The sequence below is a fragment of the Triticum aestivum genome, chromosome 4D (genome assembly GCF_018294505.1).
Source record: "Triticum aestivum cultivar Chinese Spring chromosome 4D, IWGSC CS RefSeq v2.1, whole genome shotgun sequence".
Classification (NCBI taxonomy): Eukaryota; Viridiplantae; Streptophyta; class Magnoliopsida; order Poales; family Poaceae; genus Triticum; species Triticum aestivum.
The window spans coordinates 494319444-494346012 of NC_057805.1; the positions used below are offsets into that span (position 1 = coordinate 494319444).

The 26569-nt window shown below is 47.7% G+C and overlaps 3 protein-coding genes across 6 annotated transcripts; 1 reads left to right on the forward strand and 2 right to left on the reverse strand.

Moving 5' to 3' along the window:
• Positions 1–514: 514 nt before the first annotated feature.
• Positions 515–1657, forward strand: LOC123098968 (uncharacterized). The gene has a single exon (XM_044521066.1). The coding sequence runs from the start codon at positions 652–654 to the stop codon at positions 1435–1437; it is 786 nt and encodes a 261-aa protein (XP_044377001.1). The 5' UTR covers positions 515–651; the 3' UTR covers positions 1438–1657.
• Positions 1658–2881: 1224 nt separating this feature from the next.
• On the reverse strand, positions 2882–6805 carry LOC123098967 (uncharacterized). Of its 2 annotated transcripts, none has more exons than XM_044521063.1 (5): positions 6679–6805; positions 3999–4715; positions 3663–3851; positions 3458–3580; positions 2882–3271 (listed from the first exon to the last, which is right to left on the reverse strand). In XM_044521063.1, the coding sequence occupies exons 1-5, from the start codon at positions 6733–6735 to the stop codon at positions 3161–3163; spliced, it is 1197 nt and encodes a 398-aa protein (XP_044376998.1). In that variant the 5' UTR covers positions 6736–6805; the 3' UTR covers positions 2882–3160. The 2 variants fall into 2 exon arrangements, with proteins under 2 accessions (XP_044376998.1, XP_044377000.1); XM_044521065.1 differs by lacking the exon at positions 6679–6805 and adding an exon at positions 5427–5661.
• A 13115-nt stretch (positions 6806–19920) lies between these two features.
• Positions 19921–26311, reverse strand: LOC543246 (cycloartenol-C-24-methyltransferase 1). 3 transcript variants are annotated; one of them, XM_044521069.1, is made up of 14 exons: positions 26079–26311; positions 25850–25988; positions 24743–24809; positions 24125–24198; positions 23896–23980; positions 23707–23762; positions 22915–22969; positions 22739–22786; positions 22274–22357; positions 21974–22174; positions 21683–21808; positions 20678–20775; positions 20455–20523; positions 19921–20359 (listed from the first exon to the last, which is right to left on the reverse strand). In XM_044521069.1, exons 2-13 carry the CDS (start codon positions 25930–25932, stop codon positions 20466–20468), a joined length of 1035 nt encoding a protein of 344 aa, XP_044377004.1. In that variant the 5' UTR covers positions 25933–25988; positions 26079–26311; the 3' UTR covers positions 19921–20359; positions 20455–20465. The 3 variants fall into 3 exon arrangements, with proteins under 3 accessions (XP_044377004.1, XP_044377002.1, XP_044377003.1); XM_044521067.1 differs by lacking the exons at positions 25850–25988; positions 26079–26311 and having other exon boundaries at positions 19921–20355; positions 24743–24964; XM_044521068.1 differs by lacking the exons at positions 25850–25988; positions 26079–26311 and having other exon boundaries at positions 24743–24964.
• Between the last annotated feature and the right edge of the window lie 258 nt (positions 26312–26569).

The following is a 26569-nucleotide window of genomic DNA, read 5'->3' on the forward strand; positions in this document are numbered from 1 at the left end:
TTTAAACATGTATTAGAAAATAGTTGTTGACATATACAAAAAATATAGTATGAAAAACAAAAGAAAAAATAAACCAAAGGAAAAGGAAAATAAAAAAAACTGAAGAAACAAGCGAAAAAATGCAGAGAAGAAAAAAACCGGGAGAAAACTGGCTCTCTTCACTCTTCAAGTAGGACGTGCCACACCGATAGCAGCGCAGCGTGGTGGCTAGCTGTGCTCGCTTCTTCTTGGAGAGCCACCGATCGATCGTGCAGCACGGCATTTCACCGTCACGGCCGCATACAGCCACCGCGTGCACCAGCCAAGGAGTGCAAGCAATACTCCCACTCCGGCATATCCTCCCGGCCGCTCGCCGGAATCAGCACCTCGCCGCCGCCGCATATCCCCCACGCCGCGGCTATTCTTCGGAATCGGCATCTCGTCTCGGCCACACCAGACACACTCACACACGGGTCAACCTAGAAAATCTGGCCGGCGCGACTCGGCCCGGCCCGACCCGACCCCGACCCGACGGGCGATCGCGGCCGCGTCCACGTCGCTCCTGCCGTCCGTCCCGTATCCCTTTTCCCCACCCCCCACGGGCGGCCGGCCGGCTCCCGTCGTGCGCCACGCCCCCTCTCCTATGGCCTGTGACCCCGACGGCGCCGCCCCATGCCCGCCCCGCTCATCCCCATCGCGGCGGCCACGGCCGCCGCCACCTCGGCCGTCGGCGTAGCGCTGGGGGTGCGCCTGCTCCTGCTCCTCTCCCGCTCGCGCGCGCTCAAGCCGCTCGCCGCCACCACGTCCGCGGCCGCGGCCGCGCTCCGGGCGCCGCGGGTCCTCGCCGCCGCCTCCTCCCCGCTCGCCGCCCTCCTCGCCGCCTCCAAGTCCTACAAGGCGGCGCGCGCGCTCGACCCGGCCGCGCGCCTCCCCTCGCTGCCCTCCTCCAAGCGCGTCAAGGCCGCCTTCGCCGCCGCCTCCCTCCTCCGCCTCGCCCCGACCCTCCTCCTCCTCCCCGCCGCCGCCTCCTCGCCCTCCTCCTCCTCCTCCCCCACCGCCCTCTTCGCGCTCGCGCTGCTCAAGTCCGGATACAAGCTCTCCAAGAACTCCGCCAAGGTCGTCGAGGGCTTCCTCGGCCTGCAGGTCCACAAGGGCTTCCGCAACGGCGTCGACGCGCTCGGCGTCGTCGTCAAGGTCGCCGTCATCGCCTCCGAGGTCGCCGTCTGGGTCGGCGGCCGCTTCTGGGGCGCCGACGACGACGGCCGCGGCCGCTGCGTCCGCTTCCTTGGCCTCACCAGGACGACTACCTTGGTCCTAGCCGGGTCTGCAAAATCTGAAGCCCAGGTTGTGCTCTTCGATCCTGGAACTGCCGTCGAGATGGAGGACGAGGGGTGCTGGTTGGAGGAGGACCCGGACCCCTCCCTGTTGCTCTGCCTCGCGGTGCCCCTGCCTGCCTGAGATGGCCAAATTAGTGAGTTAGTTGCAATTAGCACACAGCTGCGTTGTACAGTTGCTTATATCATCAGATGTTGTATGTAGTCACGTACGCTTTTCAATTTTGATCCAATGCTTGCTTCCTAGCTCATGTGTGTTGGTTTTTCAGTTAGCTGCGACTGCTTGTTTGTGCATTACCCCTCAATCAACAAGTAAAGTAAATAAAATCGGTGGTTTATGCTCACTACTTGTCTCCATATACCTCTTCAGTTAGCTGTTACTTCTCTGGTTTTATATTGAGTTTGGGAATTTGGTACTATTGATGATAGTTTTGCTGATGTAGAGAATTTCAATATGGCAATGCTTCCACCTTCCAGTTTCACTTCTGGAGGGGACGGTGTTTCCGTTTAACTTGAGATGTTTAAATTATTTATGGTCAGGTTGGAACTTTTGCTGGAACCTTAGATGCAGTGTTTCAGTTTCAGTAAGAATGAAAAATTAATGTATAAGTTAGGATTTTCCCTGTTAACCAACTGCGGATTTTCTATATTGTGGGTCATTGTTGGATAACTTGAATGCAGGCTGAAACCCATCAATTGAAATGTTTATGTTTTGTTGTCAAGAAGACAAGAACCTCTCACCACACTCTTAGCATTACTGAGTACATGATGTAAAAACAGTGCCCATTGTTGTGTGCACTTCACCTTTGAGTTCTACTGCAAACTTTTTCTTTAAGTACAACATGTATCTGAAATGAATTATAAGTTTATAACTGCAATTTTTGTTATTTATTTATCTTGGGCCTGTACAATGGGCCTGGTGTTAGATAGGCTTTTGGGTTCTCTGTTGTAACTGACCCGATCTACAAGGGTTCGGCATAGAATAGTTCAGAATCCTCTAGGAGGATCTCCTCTGTCCGGTTTGTTTTTCTCATTTTCTGCGGTGCTCTTGATGGATGGGTAATTATTTTTAAGATGGAGTTGCTCTCTTTTTGCCACTAGTTAAAATATGGAGTTCTTGGCCTAATTGGTTATAAGCCCATTTTGCCTTTTGCTTATAATTCAAATGAATCCAACCGCATTATCTGAGTCCTCCATTTCTGCTATCCAATGGTGATGTGCATAAGCTTTCACGTACAAATGGTCTGTGATGCACTAATTGCTTATGACCAGCAACATGATCATGTTAACAAATGTCTTGTGCATTTCCAGTATTTGATTGCATATATGATTATACTTGAAATGGCAGAAGTTTCTGAGCTGCAACTCTCATTTTAATTACTCCTATATCGTACTGGATTCTAATTTGTCAATCTTCTTGCCATACGGCCAGATGTTACGGATTCTCTGTACTGGAGTGTTATTCCGATTTTTTAAATTGTCCAAAGTTGCCTTACTTCCACGCCTTGTTCTCCTGTGAATACTGTTATTATGTACACCGAGTGGGGAGACCTTAGAATGGCGAATAGTTTGGGTAACTCTTGATACTGTTTATTACGACAAGGACACAATTCTATTTTTACAAATCACTGCTCTGGAGACTCTAACTAACACACTCACTGTTAAGAACGGCATAAGGTAACAGATTGATAATACACCAAATCTACCATAACTTGAACTAGAAGCACTTCTCCTGTGACAGAACCTGTAAAGCTGTAGCCTTATTTTGCTAGATCAAGGGGAAACTATGGATTATGGTTGCACAACTGAAAGCGGAACACAGACTTTAGTTTGTGCAGGTGTGGTAGTCATATCCATGATTCAATGGTACAATTATACTTATAGCTGTAGTTGTTTATCCCACTCAAATGTGCCAGAATATCGGACGAGTCAAGCATGTCTTCTCCATCTGCACCCGCCTGAGAAAATACAAGCATGAACCTTGGTTTAGAAAATTACACGATTGCATTATCTTTTATTACTGACTGCATGGAGCAATGTAAAAGATGACTTGATGAGTACATGACCATATTTTATGCGTGATCATTAAATAAACTGGGCTGTTTCTGGTAAGATAAGACAGTGTAATATACTAGAAGACTTACAATCTGTCCATACTGTTCATGATTTTGGGAGCTTGATCTTGTTGCTTCACAAAGTTCCTCGTTCTTTGCAAACCTTCCACGGACACGGGGCCTGCTATCTGCTAAAGTTTTTCTGCAAGCATACTGCATTTTGTTGCGTGTCATCAGAACTGAATTGGTAAGATGCCTATGCAAGCAGTGCTGTGTCTGAGATGCTCCATATTACCTTTATTTTTTTGCTGAAGTTCCTCTCATTCCTTTTCTTTATGTACCTGTGGATCTTTTCCTTCCTCTGTTCAGCTGAAAGACGCACAACTTTGAAGGTGGAATCTTCTATTCCTGAGATTTCTGTTGGAGGTAATGTTGGTGGGCTTCCGTTGCATCCATTTACCAGGTCTTGGTTGTTCCCCGCATTCTGTTTAGAGGTCAGAGAGATTTCAAATATCATTTGTAAGCTAATTTTTTAGTTAAGCAGTTTTCTTTTACAAGTGCTGCATGGAAATTTGGTACTATCGCAGTTAAGCAGTATGATATTACTTGATTGTTAGGTTCCGGATGTTACCTGCATCTCTGCAGTGTTGCTATAAGCCCCCTTCATGGAATCTGTATCGCTATATGTTCTGGTCAGTCCTTCGCCTTCCATCATCCTCTGATACTCACCGATGTCACTCATATCTAACACCACCATACCATTGCTATTAGCACTATTACCATTGAAGAATCCTACTTTTGATGCCTCTGTGTTGTAACTCGGGATCATTGCTCCTGTTTGCGGATACAGGGCACCATCCAGGCTCATGTACCCTCTGGCTAGTGCTGCCGTGAGGCAATCTTCATCACACCCTGGAGCAAGAGGCATCGAGATAGGTGCAGTGCTGCTCATTTGCATTGCCAGCAAGGGTTCAGCTATACTCTGGGGAAGCCGTGGTTGGCCGAATTGCTCTATGCTGGTCTCTCCGGTCACAGCTTGATAGTATCCTGATGCTGCAAGTGTCTCGTTGATTGGGGGAATGAGCTTGGTATCAGGGCAAGCGTTTTGCTCTTCCTCAAGTAGGGCTGAGAGAGTGGAGTCAAAGCAGGGTAACGGGGAGAAGGGCATTTCTGGGATGTCATCGCTGTAGCTGCAGAGGGGAGGGGTGGCAGTGGAGGAGGATGAAACATCCTCAGAGGAGGCTGCAAATGGGCCGGAGGTAGAGGTCACTGCGGCAAGGAGGTTATCACCCAGGCCGTCATCGCAGAAATCAAGTATGTGAGCAGCTATGGGGCTTGAGATCCCCTCCTGTAAATTTCAAAGGTGAGAAAACATGTGAGTACATTTTACCACACAAATTTCATTCTAATAAGGAATATTGTGATAACATCATTCTGTATATCAGTAAAGTCACATGTATGTTCTTGAGTACTAAGGTTGACAAGCATACATGATGTTATGGCGTAAATATTGTTTATGTAGTTAACCGAGAAAGCAGTACTTTTTGTAAAATAATGAAAAGAATAAAGAGAGGATCAAAGACTGTATCATATATGCCCATCTGCCCTCTTCCGGATATAGTTACTGTTCTGTTTGAAGAGAAATCATCAAAGAATATTGTGAGCAAAAGCAACTCAAAAGTGTGGACATAAAAAGGTTGTGAAGATTAAGATGGAATTTTATTCTAAAAAAAGAATAAGAAGGAAGATCTAAAAAACAAAAACACTGGGATTTTGGTAATTAACTAATTATAGTCTGGTACTTCCTCGGGTTCAGAATTGAAAGATTTCATCTCGATTTGGTGCTTTTGAATGCTGATTTCTGCATTGAAAGATTCCACCTAAGATTATTGTATCGTACATGCAGTTATCACCTAAGATGGGCATTGAGTTATCACCCAAGGAACAAGCATCGACAAGGTACCAGGAAGAGCAATTGAAAATGCTTGGTTTTTGCCCTGGAGCATGTTTCTACATACGAAAAAGAATTAAGCAAGATCTGTGTCTGAGAATCAATTACGGTGATGCAATCGTCGTCGGGGAGCATAGTCGGTCCTCAACAGCGACGACCGGATTGTCTCGGCGCTGCAGCTTGTCGGATCAAATTCCTTGGAACTGTTCTGTTGGTTCTCCAGAAGAGAGATGGTTCCGGACGGAGCTGTGAAAGATCGAATCGCGATGCGGCGAGGAAGATGGGTTATGGCCTTGCGGGAAGAGGAGGAAAGAAGAAGCCTGTTTCTCCCTCCATGCAGATGCAGAAATGACCTTTTATAGGGTGGCGTCCATGCAAATCAGACGCCGGGAATTTCTGTGCTGCAGATGCTCTTATTTCTGCATCAACGGCTGGGATGGTAGTATGGTCGTCTCTGATCATTTGACGGATTTCGCATGGCGGGTTTCTGATATTAGCCATTTGACCGTACCACTCTGACCCTTGCCATGCATGGATACCTATGTTTATAAAATATGGACGAGATACATGCATATATATATATATTTATATTTTAAATAATTGGCTTTGTACAATCCGTTATCTTGGAGATTTTACTTTATGACTGATAAATGATATTTGTATTGGCATTTGCAGATGAAATAGAAGCGCGATCGCTTAATCCTGTGATTATATGGATTGATCTGGAAGTATCCTATTCGGTCGGTTGTGTCATGCACGGACGGATGAGATATATATGCCGGTGAACAAAGTGCAAGATATGCTGTGGACGTCCTGTCTATGCATAGTGGGAGCGTAGTTTGGCTACTGTCTGACATGTCATCGATTGTAGATGTGCACCTACTGCTTGAACTGTCAAAACTTTGGAAGAGGCTTTACCATGCAAGAAAAGGACGTCAAGTCATGGCTAGAGCTGTGGGTGCCTAAAGAAAGGAACTTATGCCCATGTTTCCAATCTGGAATGCAGAATCTTCAGCAAGTGGCAATTCTCGAGGTACGTACGTTTGATTGCTTCGTCCTCAAACAAACATGATAATTTTTCAAGCAATGGATAAATAAAATCAAGAAGCCAAACAAGCGTCTCATCTTTCATGGTAGTATATATATAATGTGCTCAATTTCATTCTATCAAGTTTTCGCTCAAGACACGTTACGTTAGCGATGCAAAAATTTATAAGTAGATTTGAATGAAGCAAGGTAAGCAAGGCAAGCGAGATGGATCATCTATCTCCTTGCATATATATATATATATAGAAGCATGCAGCGGATCGAACTAAACCGAGAGTAAATTAAGGTTGAAGAGTCTGGCTTGTGTGCTTACAATGCATAGCTGCTCGTCTGGCTGCGGCGCGTCCTCCTCGAAGAACATCCTCATCATCTGTGCTATGAAGAAGGGGCTGGAGATTCGGAAATCTAGTGGTGAATTGAAGATAGCTAGGGAAGTGAGAGGTGGTTGCTGCGTATATATAGCCGAGCCGAGGGAGGAGGAGGAGGAGGAGGAAGAAGAAGGGTCAAAAGGGAGTCGCCTAGGTACGTGCTAGGTAGCTAGCTAGCCATGGGACGGAGCCGGCCCCGTCATTTATAGGGGAACCGCCTCCATATTTGGTCGGGCCAACGCAATCAACGACTAAAGCTGATATATCATTAGCTTAGCTAGCGGAACTGAATTAACCATCGGAGGTTACTAGGTGAGTAGTAGCTAAACCCTGTCTCGATCATAAATAGGCCCTGAGCTCCACGGAACTCGAGCCTTTTTTGCACTGCCAATGATTTGCGTCGTGATGGGTGCGCGCGTACAACCTTTTGGCGTTCAATGATTATCTGTCAGGATGTTAATCTATGTACGGGGACACATTTTAGTGTTAGTGTCAGGTACACTCGTATCTAGACAAATAAATTTCGGACAGAGTTAAATATATGATACTATCTATGTAAACAAATATAAGACGTCTTATAGATCACCAAAGAGGGAGGGGCGATGAGAGCGACGCGTCTTCGGCTCGCTTCAGTGCTTGTAGTCGTCGCTAGGTGGTCTACGGATCTGGATGTAATTTTTATTATTTCTAGTGTTTGTTGTACCAATACAAATAGATCGGAAGTTTATCCGGAAAAAAAAACACCAAATAGGGAGTGATAATCTGGATGATGGTACGTAGGTAACGGCCGGGCACAGTGAGTTTGAGTTTGAGTTGATTATTACTGTTGTGATTACGCGTGACGGAGGGCGGGAAAGGTTGAGGTATCGGGGAAATGCATGGAGTTAGCGGGTCGACAATGTAGTTCTCGCCGAATAGAATCCGGTCGAGTGGCTGTCCCCTTTGGGTCACCTCATGTCAGCCTACCCATAGCCCTCTACGTACCTACGTAGTAGCTAGTGTAAGCTGTAGCTCGACGACATATGTGTCTTGAGGGTTAAGGATCGACGGACGAGCCTAGCTAGCTAGCTAGCTTTCCTTTCACCGCCGGCCGCTTTACTTTCTTCTACCACACACCGGCCCGGCCACCATCCATCCATGAGGCGACCGTAAAACCTCGAGATCGTACGGGCCTCTGTAGCGTGAGTAGATTTACGTACCGGATCCCAACATATCGGGCATCGGGAGCTCGATCGCGTGACAGGTGATTCCGATCAAGATCTCGCGTCGGGTCGGGGGCCGGAGATCTTCTATCTCACCAGTGCACACCCAGAGCGTCCAACTAGGGTTTGGCACAGGGCACAAATTCTCAGCTTCCAACACACCCGCGGTTACGTACCGATCTCAATCGATCCAACGGCAGCCAAGCAGGGTGCATTGACCCACCTCGATCGTAGTACTTCCTCCGTTCCTAAATATAAGTTTTTTTAGACATTTCAAATAGATTACAACATACGGATATATGTAGACATATTTTAGAGTGTAGATTCATTCATTTGCTCCGTATATAGTCACTTTTTGGAATCTCCAGAAAGACTTATATTTAGGAACGGAGGGAGTATAAGATTAGGTACTCCACTACTACTGTACTGTGCTATTCGCGTGCAACGGTTGGTCGACACGTGTCGCCGGCCCGCACAGACAGGGGTGGACCGATTCTGCTGCACCATCATTTTTGCCTTGCGTTCCGTATCACCGAATTTCTACTTGGAGCCAAGACACGGTCACGGGTATCTAACTAGAAACGACGGGCACCTGTTTGTTCGCGGTACACACCCCGGACAGCAGCTCCGGCTCGTATATATACTAGCTAGCTTTGCATGGTCAACAGCTAACTTAACTAGCTATCTAGCCTCGTGATCATGATCGAATCAAATGTGCCAGTGCTTACCGGTTGCAAGTACGTGCAGTCCTCTCCTCTCCTTTTTTTTTTCTTCTTTGCGGTGCAGTACGTGTCGTCCTCAGATGTCTTTTTTTTCCCGCATGATAATACGTGTCTCGTTCATACAACAGAGATCATCTGGGCCTCGACCCGACAAAACTAGAACAACAACAATAATGCTAGCCTTTACACGAAGGACCATCAATCAACAAGAAAAAATATAATCAAGGCCACACAAACATCTATCACCCGCCTCCGGCACTGTCGCAACAGCCGGTAAGGAAAAAAATATGACGGATCACCTTTACACCCGAGCTCGACGCGGCTCAACCGTTGATATGCAGCTTTTCGGACCTTCAAAGTGGCTTACTAAAGGTGAAGTCATTGCCGGTGGAAGAATATGACCGGGGCAGCACCTCGGACACGCTATAAAACTCCAGACCTGACACCCCCGATTGACAAAGACGTCGGAGGAGGAAGCCATACCTGCCAACCGCCAACCATGGACTCATCACACGACCCACCGTCTTTTGGATGTGGCCGACGCAGACCACTATCTGCATCCACTCCTCGACTACCTCCCAAGCTCCGCGCCGGCACTGGAGCAAATGCCTTTGCGACGACGGAGCCCGAGAACGCAAGTCCATCATAGGGATGTCGCCGCCTGTCATGCCATCCCCGCTTGCACATACATCGAAGAAAGATCTGGAGTTCCTTTATTCTGCTCTGTCGTCATCGTCACCGAAGCCAAGATGTCGAATGACCAAAGCCTAAACTGTTAGAACCCTAAACCTATAGCTACACACGTCCGCATGCGTGAGATCCGGTGACCCCCCCTCACCACCGGTGACCGAGAGGTCGTCAGCGAAGGGGGGGAGGGGGGCGCGGCGCTGGAAAACAGCGCCGGGAAGCTTCTCAGCCTTGCGGCGGCTATGTCGCTTCTACGGGAAGAAAGAAGGCCCTCCCCCCCGTCCTCAGATGACTGAAACAGAGAAGAAATCAGCCGGACAATGATGCACATTAGAGGACAAGCAAAAGCGGGTAGCAATAGCACGGGGGGAGTAGAGTACATGATGAACAGGGCCGTGCAGGGTATATGGTTCTGACAGATTAGAGCAAGGCAGCAAGGAACAAAGGAGACGGAAAGGCTGGTTGCCGGTCGGTGCACAAGTGTGTGCTGTGCTGTGCTGCGCACCCACCCAGACGGAATGCAATGCCCATCAGTCCCAAAAAGAAAGAGAGAAAAGCCCCAAAGAGTTTAGGGCATTCATGTATGCACCAGCGCCACGCTCCAATGCTTGCCTGCTTGCTGCAGAGGCAGAGGCCGCAGCAGCAGCAGGAAGAATCCATCTGTCTGTCTATCCCTTCCTTCCGGCCCGCCGTAGGCCTCGGCAAACTAGGCCAAATCGCTAGCTCTGCTGCCCTACCACGGCCACATGCACAGGCGAAGCTTTGTGATGGATGGATGGATGGATGGATGGATCGAGGTCGCAAGTAGCGGCGGACGGAGGAGGCGAAAGGCCGATGCCCGGAGGGAGGGAGGGAGGGAGGGAGGGCGAGCAGGCCGTGATCTGCGCCGCGCTGCGGGTGTCCCCGCTTTAGCGCTACACGCCGCGACCTGGCGATTCCGGCCCGTGGGAGTGGCCCCTCTTTCCGTCCGTGCGCGCGTAGCGTACGATGGTGGGTGGGTGGGTGTCGTACCGCACGTCTGGCGGGTTCCGATCCGGCCGACCATATTCCGATCGCGCGACGCGACCCCAGATTCACCGCGGGCTCGCTCGCGAGCGAGCTTCAGAGCTCGGACGGAGCGCGTTGCGTTGCGGCATCTGCTTGGGCCCTGTAAATTCCCCGCAACCGTTCCAATCGTGTTGTCCATACCGTCAAAATCATCCAACGTGGATCCGCAGGGCGGTCCGGATGCAATTTCTCTCGCAAAACGAAGATAGAAATGGGGGAGCTTTACGGGAGTCCGGACACGCGAAACGTACGAATCCGACACCCCAGGCCCGCTCAAAACCCTTCCCCGACCCGTGATTCCATCATCCCCATTTTCTCTCCTTCCTTTCTTTCTCTCTTGCCGTCGCCGCCGCTCCACCACCCCGGCCACCACGCCACATCTCTGCCGGAAACGTCTCTGTCACCTCCGGCGATCCAGCAGGGCTCCCCGCCGCTTCTCCTCCGTCTCCGTTCAACCCCTTGTCCTCCTACCGCCCCGCCAGGTACCATCCTCTATATATCGTGCCTGGCAACTGTTCGATTTGGCAATGGATTCCGATTTGGAGTACATATACGAGCAGTATGTTGAGTCGTTTGACAAGGAGTACTCCGATGAGACGGCGATGATGCAGGCGGTCCTTGAAGGCGCGGAGCGTACGGAGGAACATGTTCTCAATTTTAAGGGCTCGATCAAGGGTCATCGAGTGCTCAACCGCAATAGGGCACGCGGGCATTTGACACTGATGGCCGACTACTTTGCCGCGGATGCACTATTTGCTGACCATTTTCGCCGACGTTTCCGGACGCGCAAGACTGTCTTTGATCGTTTGTACCATGGCGTCCGGTCCTACGATGGTTACTTCATCACGAAGAAGGATGCCGTTGGAACGATTGGCTTCTCTGGTTACCAGAAGTGCACGGTCGCACTCCGGATGCTTGCATATGGCACGGCCGCTGATTCGTGGGACGAGTACCTACGGATGTTTGAAAGCACATGCGGAGATGTCATGATTAGGTTTGTAATTGCCGTGGTCGAGGTGTTCGGACCTCAGTACCTGAGAGAACCAACTGTGGCGGACAGGGAGAGGGTCCTGGCAATCTCAGAAGCAAGAGGGTGGCTAGATTTGCTTGGATCTCTTGACTGCATGCATTGGAAATGAAAGAACCGCCCGAAGGCTTTACAAGGGCAATATCAGGGTCATGTTAAGAAGCCCACAATCATTCTTGAAGCAGTTGCATCACAGGATCTTTGAATTTGGCACGCTTTCTTTGGCATGCTCGGTTCTCACAATGACATCAATGTGCTGCAAAAATTGCCATTGTTTGCGAGGCTGACTGAAGGAAAAGCTTCTCCTTGCCACTATACTGTCAATGGACATGAGTACAACATGGGCTACTATCTGGTTGACGGTATCTATTCTTCATGGGCTAGCTTTGTCAGCACCATCTCAAACCCAGTTGGCCAGAAAAGGACTCACTTTGCCCAAAGACAAGAAGCAACTAGAAATGATGTCGAGAGGGCATTCAGAGTTCTGCAGGCCCGTTTTGCAGTTGTCCGTGGACCTGCAAAACAATGGGATCCGGAGACCTTGTGGGAGGTGATGACATGTTGTATGATCATGCACAACATTATCGTCAAGGATGAGGGTGACGATGGTACCGCATGTCTGGAATTTGAGAACATGGGTAATCCTACCCAACTTCCGGACCAGAATCCGGTCATTCATTTGAGGAGTTTATTCAAATGCATCAACAAATTCGGCATCGATCAACTCACGAGCAACTGAAAGAAGATCTGATTGGGCATCAGTAGGCGGTGAAAGGGGACAACAATGTTGGGATGTAATATTTGATTTTTTTAAAAAATTTGAACTTGTGCTGCATGCGGCTATTTGAACGTCTGTGTATGCAGCTACTTAATCTTGCGGGCTAGGAAAAAATTCGAAAGGCCGAATGTATACGACTACGATTTGATGACGTCTTCCCGCATTCGTGTCCGTGGACTGATCCTCTATGTCTGCGGAGGAGGATTTTTACGGGTTGGCCCTTGCGGACGGACTATGCTCCCGGTCCGCTGCATGCATTTGTGTTGTGTGCGCCCGGTTGCACGCTGCGGTGTGGGGGCCGCAGCACGAATCTGTGCCCGGCCAGATCATGCCTTCTCCTCTAGCTCCCCCTATCTATCTAGCTCGGTCTCTTTGGGGATGCAACAACTTGACCCTAGCCGTATCCTATCTTTGAGAGGTGCGTACGGTGGATTTTCTTTCTTTCTTTCTTTTTTTTTAGAAAAAAGGAATTCTCATTACTCAAGGAGGCTTCTCAGCGAGAGCCAGGTTTATAACAAAGTCCATCCCGGCAGTAAGCCAGACTGCTGTGCGCGGAGTGCTACGGCCATAGGCGGCCAGCTCATGACTAATCCTGTTCTGCAGACGGCTACAAAGAGTAAAAGAGATCTCCCTAGCATCGCTTCCAGCCAACCTACGAATCTCCTTTATAAGTGCACGATGTGACGATCTATCCATCTCGCGTGCTGTAATCATCGACACCGCCTCCGCGCTATCCAACTCAACCAGAATAGGTAGGTTAGATCGGTGCAAGGCCAGCTCCAAGCCTTCTCTGCACGCTTCTAGCTCCGCCTCTAAAGCGTTGTCGCATGTACGTAGCTCCCTACATGCGCTGTAGATGATCTCGCCTCTGTCATCACGCAGGATCATACCTCCTCCCGCCGCACCTGTGGCCGCTATGTAGCTCCCATCCGTGTTCAACTTAACCCAGCCCGGCTGGGGCGGTACCCAGTGTGCGCGCACCTTGGGCGCCGTACTTTCTGGAGCGCGTGGTGGTGAAGGCAGGACCACCATCTTCCCTTTCTCTAGGTTACCATCAGGATGTTGCTGTATGCACATGAGTGAGTTGATGTATCCGTGCAAAAAGCGTCGAGAGGCTTCGGCAGTGGGCGGCGCCTTGTCGTGTGTGATCTCATTCCGGACATGCCATACTCTCCACATGGTCATGAGCACCACCAGTCTCGCCGTCTCATCCAAGGGGTCCAGCAGTGAAAAGATCCACTCTGGGCCAGTGTTGACGATGGCCTCCACCTTGGGGATGTTCCAGTCCAAGGCCATAACTCGCCAGAGCTCTCTTGCCAGGGGACACCTGCAAAGCGCATGGAATCCATCCTCGCGTTCAACACCACACAAGGGGCAAATGTCAGTAAGCTCGAGGTGTCGCGAGGCTTTATTGGCCCAAGTAGCAAGTGAGTTGGTGACGACTCTCCAAGCGAACACGCGTACCTTAGGGGGAGCAGGGCACCCCCATATGATCTTCCAGATGGCGCGACGACCATCCGGTGCCCTGCTCGTGGCGGAAGCCGAAGGACGCTCGCGCTCGTCCATGGCCAGGCGGTAGGCGGACCGAACGGTGAAGATACCGTTCCTCTCCGGTGCCCATGCAATAATATCCTCGGTGACGCGGGTCGACGTACGGATACTGGTGATGACGTCGACATCCGCAGGGAGGAAGTAGCGGCGGAGCAGGTCCATGCGCCAGGACCCCTCGCCATCCAGGAGCTCCGCCACCCTCCTTAGGCGGCACGTACCCTGCAGGGATATGGGTTGGCGTGATGGCTCCCTAGGCAGCCACCGGTCTCGCCAAATGCGGATGTCCTGCCCGCCCCCGACGCGCCATATGATGCCCTTTTTCAAGAGCTCGAGGCCGTGCTGAATCGCCTGCCAAGTCGGAGATGCATTCCCCGAGAATACCGTATCTTCGAGGCGCCCGTCGTGATAGTACCGTGCCTTGAGAACCTGCGCACACAAGCTGGTGGGATTAGTTAGCAAACGCCAAGCCTGTCTCGCTAGGAGCGCCTGGTTGAAGAGGCGGAAATCTCTGAATCCCAAACCACCCTTGCTTTTCTGAGCTTGTATCCTTGGCCATGCTATCCAATGTGTTTTCCGCTTGCCTTCCGATGCCCCCCACCAAAAATTCCGGACCATTCTGTTCAGATCATCGCAGAAAGACATAGGTAACTTGAAAACGCTCATAATATACGTAGGGATGGCCTGAGCTACTGCCTTGATCATAGTCTCCTTGCCAGCCAGAGAGAGGGTGTCGCCCCACGCAATAATCCTTTTCAACAACCGGGACTGCAGATTCTGAAATTTACTTCGAGACATGCGACCCTCGGGCGTTGGAAGGCCTAGGTACTTTTCCTCAAAAGTAACAGTACCAATATGGAGAATATCTCTCACCACGTCTTGCATCATGGCTGGACACGAAGTGCCAAACAGGGCACTACATTTAGACGGATTAATATATTGTCCAGTGGCCTTTGCATATGTATTTAGCACTTGTTGGACCTTTTTAGCTTGGTCCGCCTCTGCCTTGAAGAAGAGCAACGTATCATCTGCGAATAATAAGTGAGACACTCCCGGCGCTCTTGGCATATTTTTAGCGGGGTATAATCTCCTCTTTGCTCTCCATCTTTCAACAACGCAGATAGACCATCAGCCACAAACAGGAACAAAAACGGGGACAAAGGATCACCTTGCCGTAGCCCGCGCGACGGTGCAAATGATTCCAAGAGGGTTCCATTGAATTTCACTGTATATCTCACCGAGGTGACGCAAGCCATAATCCAGTCCACCCACCGGCGAGCGAAGCCCATCTTTTTCATCATTCGCTCCAAGAAGATCCAGTCCACCCTGTCATAAGCTTTTGATAAATCCAGCTTATATGCGCAGAAGCTCTTGCTAGGGTCCTTCTCCTGCTGAATAAAGTGGAAACACTCAAAGGCAATTAGTGCATTATCTGTAATCATCCTGCCAGGGACAAAGGCACTTTGTTGAGGAGAGATAATATTATCCAAAATAGGTCTCAGTCGATTCACCAAACACTTTGACACCACCTTATATATGACATTGCATAGGCTTATTGGACGAAACTCAGTTAGCCTCTCCGGGTTATCCACCTTCGGGATGAGAACAATGGAAGTGTCATTCACCCCCTCAGGCATGATCCCTGTACGAAAAAATTCCCGCACTCCTGCCATAACCTGTTCTCTCATAACTGCCCAGTTCCTCTGGAAGAAGCGGGCTGGGAATCCATCCGGCCCTGGCGCCTTGAGTGGTCCAATCTGGAAGAGAGCATCAGCTATTTCCTTATCTGAAAAATCTGTGCACAGGCCATCATTCATACTGTCAGTCACACGAGTCTGTATCAAATCTATAACTGGATCCGCACATAGAGAAGAATCAGCAGTAAAAAGCTTAGAAAAGTAGGCCGTGGCCATAGCCGCCATGGAACCATGGTCCCTGTACGTGACCCCTGCCTCATCAATGAGTGCCTTAATGCGATTTTTCCGCGCACGCCACACCGCTTTCCGGTGAAAAAACTGAGTGTTGCGGTCGCCTTCCCTCAGCCATGCAATACGAGACCGCTGCATCCACAACATCTCCTCTCTGTATAGCAGCTCGTTCATGCGATCGGTCTCCTCCCGTATGTCTTCCTATCTGCATTCATCGACATAAGCTCCTCCAAGCGGGAGCGAGATTTGTTAATTTCCTTAATCACATTACCAAATTTTTTGCGGCTCCAGCCTTGCAGTTTTTTCATCAAGTTACCCAAGCCGGAAGCAATATCACCAAGATTCAGCATAGCACCCAACTCAGTCCATGTGTTCATAATTACCTCGGGCAGGGATGGGTCCCGTTCCCACATTACCTCATACTGTCTGCATCTCCTGCCTGTTGCCTGGCTCGTCTCCTCGAGCGCGCATCGAAGCAAGATGGGCAAGTGGTCGGAGCTGGGCGCCACCAGGTGCTCCACCCTGGCATGAGCGAAGACATCTCTCCACATGTTGTTGGCCACGGCGCGGTCGAGGCGGACCTTTACATTAGCCCGCCCCCCTCGACGATTATCAAAAGTATAGGGCAGACCTGCAAAACCAAGGTCGCCCAAACCACAAACCTCAAGAACATCTCTGAAATCAAGCATCTGACCTGCTGAACGCGGTGTGTCGGAGAAGTGCTCAAAACTCCACATCGCTTCGTTAAAGTCTCCCACAACGACCCACGGCATGTTGGCCTTTTGGTGAAGATCACGGAGAAGGGACCACATGCGATGACGGTCCTCCGTCCGTGGCTCGCCGTAGACACAGGTAAGCCTCCAGGGTGGCTCACCCGCCGTACCAGTTACATACGCATCAATATATCATTCATTTATTTCTTTTACATCAAGACTCAAAGACTCATGCCAATACAAAGCAAGACCACCACTACGACCAACACAATCAAAAGCATGAAAACCTCTCAAACCTAACCTAGCACGAAGACGTTTCATTTTATTCTTAGACTGCCTAGTCTCACAAAGAAAAACGATACTCGGGGAGTGAGCCTGCACTAGACTCACAAGGTCACGAACTGTCCGAGAGTTCCCACCCCCTCGGCAGTTCCAACTAAGGAGATTCATTGCTCCTGACGGGGCTCCGCCGGCCCCGTCAGTTCGTCGGCGGCCCCTGTGCCGACAGCCTGCAAGTTGTTGGTCCGGTCCACCATCTCCTGGTCAGCCACCTCGCCCTCATGCTGGGACTGCTGCACCTCCCGAGTTCCCGACGTTCTGCGCTTTTTGGGGGTACCTGAAAGCACACGATCGGCCAAAGTGGCCTTATTATCATATGGCACCAAAGCAAGGTTTCCCGCCTCCTATACAGAAGCAGTACTATTGTCTCCAACGGCTGCACGCTTGCCCAGGGTTGATAAATCATCAGAGAGATCAGCGTTAGCCATGGTGATTTCATGTGAAAGATTGCGCATGGCTGGTATCATGTCAGAACTCCTTGGTTCAGAGTGGTTGGAGCTCTGAGCACCCGATGTGGCGAGTCCGTGGCTAGCACCATCTCCCACTGTAGCTGCATGTGGCTCCTTCAACACGTCCTTGCTACCCCCAGACATAGCCTCCATTTTTGCAGCCAGTAGCTCGTCCACCGCAGGGTTCCCAGTGCTAGGCTCCTCGGCCTGTTGCTGACTCCGAACCGAGCCGCCTTCCGTTCGTCGCGCCCCCTTGCTGCCGCGTCCACGGGCCGATGATGCCGTGCTCTCGGACGAGAAATCAAGCCCCCGAAATACCGTCGGGTACGTCTTCGCCCTCACCGTACCGGACTGCCGACCAAAGCGACGTGGTGGTGAGCAGCGCAACTTGCCACTGTATTTGCCAGTTGGCAAACCTCCTTTGCGTTTCCTACCACAAGACTTCTCTTGGTGTCCAAGATATCCACATGTATAACAAAAATGTGGCAGCTTCTCGTACTGAATCTCAAACTGCATCTTAGTTCTTGTACCCTGCAGCTTGGCGAACATAGCTACTGAAGTTTCCAGCGGACGGTACACCGGGATCTCCACCCTGACCCGAACATAGTTACCAGCCTTCTCATTGAGCTCCGCTTGCAAGATCTTTCCCAGATTAACACATAATGCTTTCACCACTGCATCGGTCCTCCAGTTCATGGGCACATCAAGAATACGTACCCATATCCTCATCTTATCCAGCTTATAGTCCGACACTTTCCTCATACCATCATAGGCCTCAATTAACAACGGATCGTGCTCATACTGCCATGGCCCCCCTCGAAGGGTTCTTGACATATCGGCCTCGCACCCGAAGTGCACGAGGTACTTATTATTTCCCTGGTACGAGTAATCAAAATCCTCCTTTAGCCGCCATCCATCTACAATGTTATCAAATAGGGCGCTAGGCGATGGCCGGTCCAGGGAATACACCAGCATGACCACGGACCAAGGATGCGCCTGTTGCTGCAGTACACCGTCCTCCTCAAGGTCCACCTCCGCTAGCTCTACCTCGCCCTCGGAATCTTCTCCTTCCCTGAAGTCCTCTGGCCCTTCAACCTCCCGCTCGGCGCGATGCCGGGTCGTCGACGGCGCCGCCGTCTCGTCCGCCGTCTTCATCTGCGTCCAGATCGTCAACGATTGCATCTGCGGGTTGATCCGCCTAGCAGCCACAGCTCCCCCATTGGAAGGCTTCGGGCGAGCAGCGTCCACGGAGGGAGCCCTATATGCGCCCCCACCAACCTCCGGGATCACTTCGGCCGCCGGCGACTTCTTGCCTTTCTCGCTCGCGGACGACGACATCTCGGCTAACAGCGGCGGCGATGGCTTGAGAGTTGTGCGATCTGGTGGCTTACGCGGTTCCTGATGTGTTCGTTCCCAGACCCTAGATGGGTTTTTGTAGGCAGACTGTGTCTCAGCCTTGCGTCGGGGGTTAGGGCACCCAGAACCCAACTCGCATACCGCAGAGTCTCGGGGCCACGAGGGGCCGCGCGACCGCTCGGCGGACTCGGCCGCCACAATTCCGACTCCTAGGCTTGCCCTAGGCGCGGAAGGAAGGCCACACACGGCCGGCATGGCGGCCGGCGGTGGTAGCGGCTGGGCATACGCCTCGAGATCGCCAGGGCTAGGAAACCCTTCGTTCATCTTTCGCATCAGTTTCTTTCTTTCTTGACGATTATTACTACACCAACATCCAACTCGCGGTTTTTATTTTGGGATAAGACTAGCGCACAGATTCTAGGATTTGGTGCGTTGCGGTGCGGATTCCGCCGCGCCGTTATATCCAGATTGTGCTGTCTACATAAACAAACATGACCGTCTTTTTTTTCACATCATAAACAGGACCATCTTATATCCGTTCCTAAATATAAGTCTTTTCAGAGATTCACTATGGACTACATAGGAGCAAAATGAGTGAATCTAAAATATGTCTATATAGTCTCATATGTAGTTTGTAAGTGGAATCTTTAAAAAGACTTATATTTAGGAACAGAGGGAGTACACTACGATAGGATGATCTGTTTTGGTGGGATAACAAACAGGAAGATTAGTATTTGTTCACCGTTATCCTCTCTTTCTTTTTCTTGAGAGAGAATGCTGCTGTTCATTGATCACGAAACGTCACTACAGAGAGTTTTTCCGGATGCAACATGAGAAGTTGCATTGTGCTGAATAGAATCACCAGAAGAAACACACAATTGCGCTAATATGTGAGCCGCTCCATTCGACAAAAGACTAACATGCTAAAACTGCAATATTAAGGTCCGTCCGTAAGATGGTGCTGCGGCCCCCACACGATCATAAGATCAGCAGCGAATCAATTATCGACACTAGACATGGTCACATAGATCGTTGACAGTCCACACGAGCCACAGAGACTCGAACAAAACCAGGCTTTCATATCCAAATAGCTGCTCAGATTGAAAATACGCACACCATCTTCTTTATCAAGAAGACGAAAATCCATCTCGAGACCATGCAAATTAAAATACATATAGAACCATAAATCTATTGGTCATTTTTACCTTGTTAAAGCAAAAACACTGATACTTTGTTACTTAACTTGAAACTTCTTCCTAAATCTGAATCATCAACTATCCAAGTACCAAATTAGTTGGTAATAAGAATTAGTATAGTAATATATAAAGGAAAATTGTCTGAAAGTTCAGTAGAGGCACAACGAGAAATGGCAGTTATGTGATACAATAAAATTAAGGCAAACATACCCCTCAAATTATTATTCTTACGGCAAACATACTTGAAAAATTCCAGTACTCGGAACGATCTTTCATGAGAAATTCTCGTTGCTAGGTTACAAAACTTCGGCACCACCAGATCCTACACAGTACACAAGCTTGTTTGGACAAGAAATCGGAACGGCCTCATGCAAACCTTGACGGGGAAGAAAACTGCATCTAGCTTATTTATGCCACTAATAGCTTAGCACAATGGTGTCAAACTGTCAGTTAATCGACGAGCATCGAAAGGCTCGCACGACAAAACAACAAAACAGAAGCTCAACATTAAATACAAAACAAACAGAAACGCAACACATTTCACTACGTCTTCTTCTACAGATAAGAACCGAGGATCGCATAACCAAACTCCCCGGTCGAGCCCGCCTTCAAAATGCATCTTTGCATTGCCTGGCTTCAAAGATACACACGATAGGAACTTGTGAATACATGAACTGGGAAAATATCATGATGATTTAGAGGACTAGTCAAAATTAATAGTACCGGTACCTGAAGGTTGCTCATTCTGAAAGAGGCTTCCGAACCACAAAGAAGTACATCGGGGTGAAGATTTCCTTCCTGTAGATCTTGCGCATGTTACAACTCATATATATACAGCATTAAACTGGAGGGAATAAAAGGAGCGGGCTCCTGAAGTTGCACTACGACTGAAGCTCCCTGCAAATTATACTTTTTCTCTTTCAGAAACGTGGTTCAGAGATGATAAACTTACTTGCCACCTTCAACAAGACCTTCCGCGGCCTTCTCTAAGAAACTAGAGACCCTCTGGCTGCCTTCCGGAGCCAGACCAACATATTCCAATACCTTGACCTGAACAACAATATCACAAGAGAATCTCAATCTCATGTTTACGACTTTTCGCCAACCAAGCATCAAGGCATGATGGAATCAGCTTTGGCTGTCATGGCATACTACATTGGACAACATACAAGATGATCCGTAAAGCGCTAACTGTCTTATGGAGTAGTTACTACCTGTACCCTTTTATGGATTAGGAACTGAATTTGATTAAGTTCCCTAGTCAAGCAACTCAGTGCATTACATGGACAGCAAATCACTTTTAAGTATGTGTGTACAATATTAAGATTTTCCATAAACAATATCGCCGTTTAAATATTGGGTAAAATATCAATTTTGCCGGGTATCAAAATCTTGATGTGTCAGATGCAAACAGTACCAATACAAATGGCAAAGGCCAAGCAGCTGGAACTATATATATTTGTGTCCATGCTGTATAGTTATAGTTAGTAATCTAACTTTGCTGTCACGGCAAGAGGTGAAACTGAATGGTTTCCAATTTCTATGCAATTTGATACAAATTTAATGGGATGATACCTCTCATGATAAGAATTTAAAACCACATGACAGGATCCTAATCACAAGGAGGTTTGAAGAACTAGTTAAATAGTTGTCAACCCATGGTCCATACAGTGGAGGAAAGTAGCACTGACAGCAGATTTTGTGCAACTAGTTGTTCATATCTTGTCCTTTTTCTCTAGGTCACAAATAGTCATACTTTTGGAAGAAATTTTGTAAATGCACATTATATAGCATTATTTACATCCATGATTTATTTAATAAATTTTGGAAACTCAGAAAATAGGGTGCATGGGCAACTAGTTGAACAAAATCTGCTCTCCGGAGAGAGAGAAATTAACAATTTGACTTGATTGTGCGGAAAGAAATGATAGCAAAAATAAAGAATTCATTGCCTCACCATATTGCGAGTAATTATTCGTCCCACGGTAGTCAACCGGAAACTACTCAATGAAAACCGACTTGGGTCCAAGGGCAAGTACCAAGGCAACGGAGAATCTTCAGCAAGATCCTTGTCCCAAATAACCTTCACGAATACAACAACTCATATTCATTACAGATCGGATGAAACACCATGATACTGAGAAGAAAAGAAATACTTGCAGTATTTCCTGTTGCAGGAGTGGGGATTTCCACCCAGGTAAATCCTAGAAGGAGATTAAAGGAAAATAGAGAAAGTGCTATATCTTACCTCAAACCCAGCATCTTTAACAGCTTGAAGACATTGCCGAGTACTTCTGATATCTGGCAGGCCATTCCCAAGCTCAATTTCATCCTTAATCCTCTTGTGGGTTGCATTGTTTGGATCATAGTGATCGGTAATGCACCACTCATATACAGCAAAACACTGCCCGGGTTTTAATACACGGTAGATCTCCTTGTAGCAGCCAACCTGTGCAACAAAAAGGTCAATTCACTTCTATAAGAGAAGACATGTTGCCTCAATGGCATAAACAGCATCGAAAGAGTTATAGAGTGACAGAGGTCATACCGGATCAGGTGCGTGGCATGTTGCCTCAATGGCATAAACAGCATCGAAAGTGTTATCAGAGAATGGCATCTTCATGAAGTCTGCCTGTATTTCAGAACAATATGTGGGAAATATAAGTACTGTTATTTAAAATCTTTTCCATACCCAGGAACTACATACAAGCATTGACTTATACATTTTTACACAACTAATATGTGTCTTCATCAAATAAAGATTACTTTATTAAGGAGGTTGATCACATGTTTATATGGCAGCACAACTGTTCTCAAAGTCTGACACCTATCCCACCTAGGGGTGACCAGGTGCCACACCATCACATGCCTAGCGTTTTTTTGTAACTGTGAGAAAAGCAAATACAAATATATTTTTTGCCTACAAAAAGAGACTGCAAGGAGCCGAGGACAATAACAGATAAAATAAAGCTAAACAGAAAACAAAGTGATCTAGTGGGTAAGCAAACAATACCTTGACAAAATCACAAGTTGCGCCAAGTCCTACCGACCGATTAAGCGCCTGAAATACAAAGATCATTATTAACAGAAGAGTTATGTGATAAGTACACTTAATGGTGCACATTTAACTGAAGTTGTTAATCGCAATCAACAGCAGAATCAACCAAAAAATAATGACCATTGAACAACCTTTCCCCTAGTTATCTGGTAGTCGTTGTTGTTCAATCCAGTAACTGAGGTGGAGCTGCAGATAACGGTTGCCTGATCAGTTATTTCGGGCTGCAAGTATAATGTACTAAACTACTGATAATGAAAGATGACAAAGCCAATAGTCCTTTTCTAACTTACAGATGCAGTTATACATCTTCCTTAGGTTACAAACGTAAGAGATAATAAGTATTAGTACTATTGGTGAAATGAAAATAAATATTGATGACTTCCTGGAAAGCGTTAAGTCAAACTTCTCTAACTTTAACTACAGTATTGATGTATAAATAACTGAGATTGGTGAAATGGAAATAATATCATTAGAGTTTTCATCAAAATATTTCATAATTATGCAAGTTTTTTTATTACATTTTCATATAAAAACAAAAGTCAAAGTTGCATCCTGGAGACCGTACCATATCTAAAACATCACCGATTTTGGAATGGAGGAAGCAGTTAAATTGTTGAGTGGCTGATTACCATGATTTAACAACCAATAGATCAAGGCTGATACTAAAAACATTTTTGGTGCTATGTACACGATCATCTCAGCTTTCAACTTCTCCAAAGAAACAGATCATGATAAATAAATTGAAAGGAAAATAATATCTAGATCTTCTCCCCAAAATCATGCCACCACAAGTTTACAGTTCTAAGTAATAAAAACATGAATCACTTCAGATGCATTAATCGTGCATATGAGAATGTCTAAACCCGAACACATCACAATTCATATATATGAACAGAGGTGAAAGAGTGAAACAGGAATGAAACCTAAATCTCGCAATTTCTCTTAATGGCCCGCCTATTCCACAGCCGACATCCAAAACCTACAGCAAACAAGTTCAGCAAACATCAGGATATTGTATGTTCCATTATCATGTTATATGCTGCAGCGAGAGCAGCTTAAAAAGGGAAATCATTCTGCCATAGGTTATATTGTATCTTCATAAGAAAACTGACCTTCATGCCTGGTTTCAACTCAAGCTGTAAGGCCAGAAAGTGCTCGTGTCGTTTGATGCTTTCCCTTAAAGATTCCCCATTCCACCTGAAATGCCAAGAGAGATGGGGAATTACAGCTAGCAATGTTCTACTAAATCTTTTCATATAATTTTTTCCTTTAAAAACGAAATGATATATTTTCGTGAAAAATGAAAGATCAATTATGTATTCTTTCGATAAGAGTCCTCACCTGTGAGCAAAGTGGAAGGATTCACCCCAGCCATACTCATAGAAGCTAGTAGCAAGATCATAGTATTTATTAACCTGGTAAACATCATAGTATTAGGTTGGACATTAACATGGGCCATGGGGTGATGCAGACAGAAAATAAATGTGAGCATTCTCAATTCATAACATTATTCATTTCATTTACCACAAAAACAAGAAACTGACTCCATTCAATAATACTCCCTCCGTCCCAAATTACTTGTCTTAGATTAGATTTGTCTAGATACGGATGTATCTAACATTAAAAGAGGATTGTAAATGGCAGAACCTAAGAAGGTGCATATGTATTTGTTACTTCAACCATCATCCGAAATTCCTGACTACTTAAGAAACGTTTTGGAGATTCCAAATCAGCTTTGAAAGAACACTGACCCTCTAATGACATTGGATTATCAGAGCTGCAGGCTAACAATTTGATTTATGTATGGTGAAGCTAAATACACTATAACAATCCATTCATGACAAAATAATCATCGCGGGCTAAAATAATAACTTGAGTAGGAAAGCATCAAATTTACAAAGCCATTCCTCAAAAAAAAAATGTGGTGTTTCATGTCCCGTATAAGATAATAATTATTACCATATCGGTGTAGTTGGATTTCCTCGATTCCTCCTTCCCTCCGTAATATCCATGATATTTCTCATACCTTGTGAAAAAAAATTGTCCCAAAATTAGGAGTAGGACAAGGAAAAAATAACTCAAGTGAATGAACATAAACAGCAACAGTACAGGGAATGAAGACACTCGGCAGATCCGACAGCGCGTGCAGAGGCAAAACACAAACATTATGATGCTCCTTGAACTAGTGTGCACATGTGAAAGGACTAGTTTAATTTTCAGGCCTTAAAAAAAACATGACATGGTTGAGGCCTTTAAAAAACATGACATGGTTCAGGCCTTGAAAGAAACATGGCATGGTTCCTAGGTACAGTGGTACTAGGTACAGTTGGATGACTTGTAGTACTAGCACACCCAGGGGGCAGATAGCTACATCTTGAGATGTGCATTTAATCCACCAAAGACTTAAGTGTTGGAATTTAAGCCAGGAATTCCGAGCCCATCAAGAAGCGCAGAGAATTAGTGTCCAACCCATGTGTGGGCGCAGATTGCGAAAGGTAGATTAATGAGAGCCGCCCGCCAACTGGAAAAGGACGTGTGATGTGAGGGAGAAGAGAAACAGAGCACGGGTTTTCTCATAGCAGAGCAGAGCAGCTCCTGGTAATCCTACAAACCAACCAACCAAATTTCGACCAAAATGTTTGTATTTCATATGATTTGGGGCGCAGAAATGATGGTTTGGAAACTTAAAAACGACAGAGTGAGTGTCACAGCCCAGCAGCACTGAGTGTATTGAGCAAAGGCGTGGATCAGTTGGATCTGGCGTACTAGGAAAGATCTACTAGTCAGTATTCTGGAGTAGGTACTAACAGTATCCCCAATCCCCCTTCGCCTGAAACCCAACCGAAATTCCCTCTCCGATCCGGTGACTGGCTCACTGTATCCAAGTCCGTAGCACACAGGGAGCATGAAGAAGGTACTAGAAATCGCATCGGGTCAGCCAGCTCCCGTGTCTTGTTTATTTATTTCAAAAGGAAAAAAACATCATCGAGCGCCGCGGAATATTAAAAGAAGAAGCTTTGCTGGAATGGATCACGCCAACGGCAAGGGGGAGAGAGAGAGACGTACTCGTCGACCGCGGATTTGACCTGTTCCTTGTCGATCTTCCCGCCAAGGCCGGACGCGAGATCCAGGGCTCCCGACTTGGACATGGCGGCGGCGGCGTCGCCTGCCTGCAACAGGGAGGGCCGGCCGGACGGCGCTGGACCTGACCGAAACAAAACACGAAAATTGCAAGGTTCAGACTCGCTGCTCCGGATCGAAATCGAACGGGACGGGATCAAGCGAGGCCGCCGACCTTGGTGGGGAAGAAATGGGTCCGGGGCGGAGATCTCGAGGTGTCGGGAGGAGGAGGGCGGAGCTTCGAGCGGTATGGAGGAGGATCTGCCGGAGGCTGACGAGGGAGGGAGTGAGCTAGCGATTTGGCTGGCAGCGGATTACAAGTAGGCGGCCACGAGAAACAGGACAAGCAAATGCCAGCCGAGCCACGCCGAGCCTCCATTTGGATTCAGGATTCTGAATTTTATTACTCAGTGTACTCTCTGATGCACATGCGCCAAGGGGTCCGGTCACTTCCTGCAGCATTTTCAAACCGACGGGTCAGATCGATGGGATCGGCCGCGTCTCGTCGTCCACGTCACAGACCAAGGGCGCTGTAAAAAATAATCATGAAAATGATAGTAGAAACTACCCCCTCCGTCCCAAATTAAGTGACTTATTTTGTACTAACTTTAGTACGGAGTTGGTACGAAGTTGAGTCACTTATTTTGGGAGGGAGGGAGTATAAGT

Bases quoted from the DNA above. Each gene is read 5' to 3' on its own strand.
- LOC123098968 (XM_044521066.1), top strand. From the start codon at position 652: ATGCCCGCCCCGCTCATCCCCATCGCGGCGGCCACGGCCGCCGCCACC.
- LOC123098967 (XM_044521063.1), bottom strand. From the start codon at position 6,735: ATGATGAGGATGTTCTTCGAGGAGGACGCGCCGCAGCCAGACGAGCAG. The intron at 4,716-6,678 runs GTAAGCACACAA...TGAAATTTACAG, and splicing joins CAGACGAGCAGCTATGCATT to GAGGGGATCTCAAGCCCCAT. The intron at 3,581-3,662 runs GTAATATGGAGC...AACAAAATGCAG, and splicing joins ACTTCAGCAAAAAAATAAAG to TATGCTTGCAGAAAAACTTT.
- LOC543246 (XM_044521067.1), bottom strand. From the start codon at position 24,949: ATGTTTGTGTTTTGCCTCTGCACGCGCTGTCGGATCTGCCGAGTGTCT. The intron at 24,199-24,742 runs GTAATAATTATT...GATGTTTACCAG, and splicing joins AATCCAACTACACCGATATG to GTTAATAAATACTATGATCT. The intron at 23,981-24,124 runs GTGAGGACTCTT...TTGGCATTTCAG, and splicing joins TCCTTCCACTTTGCTCACAG to GTGGAATGGGGAATCTTTAA.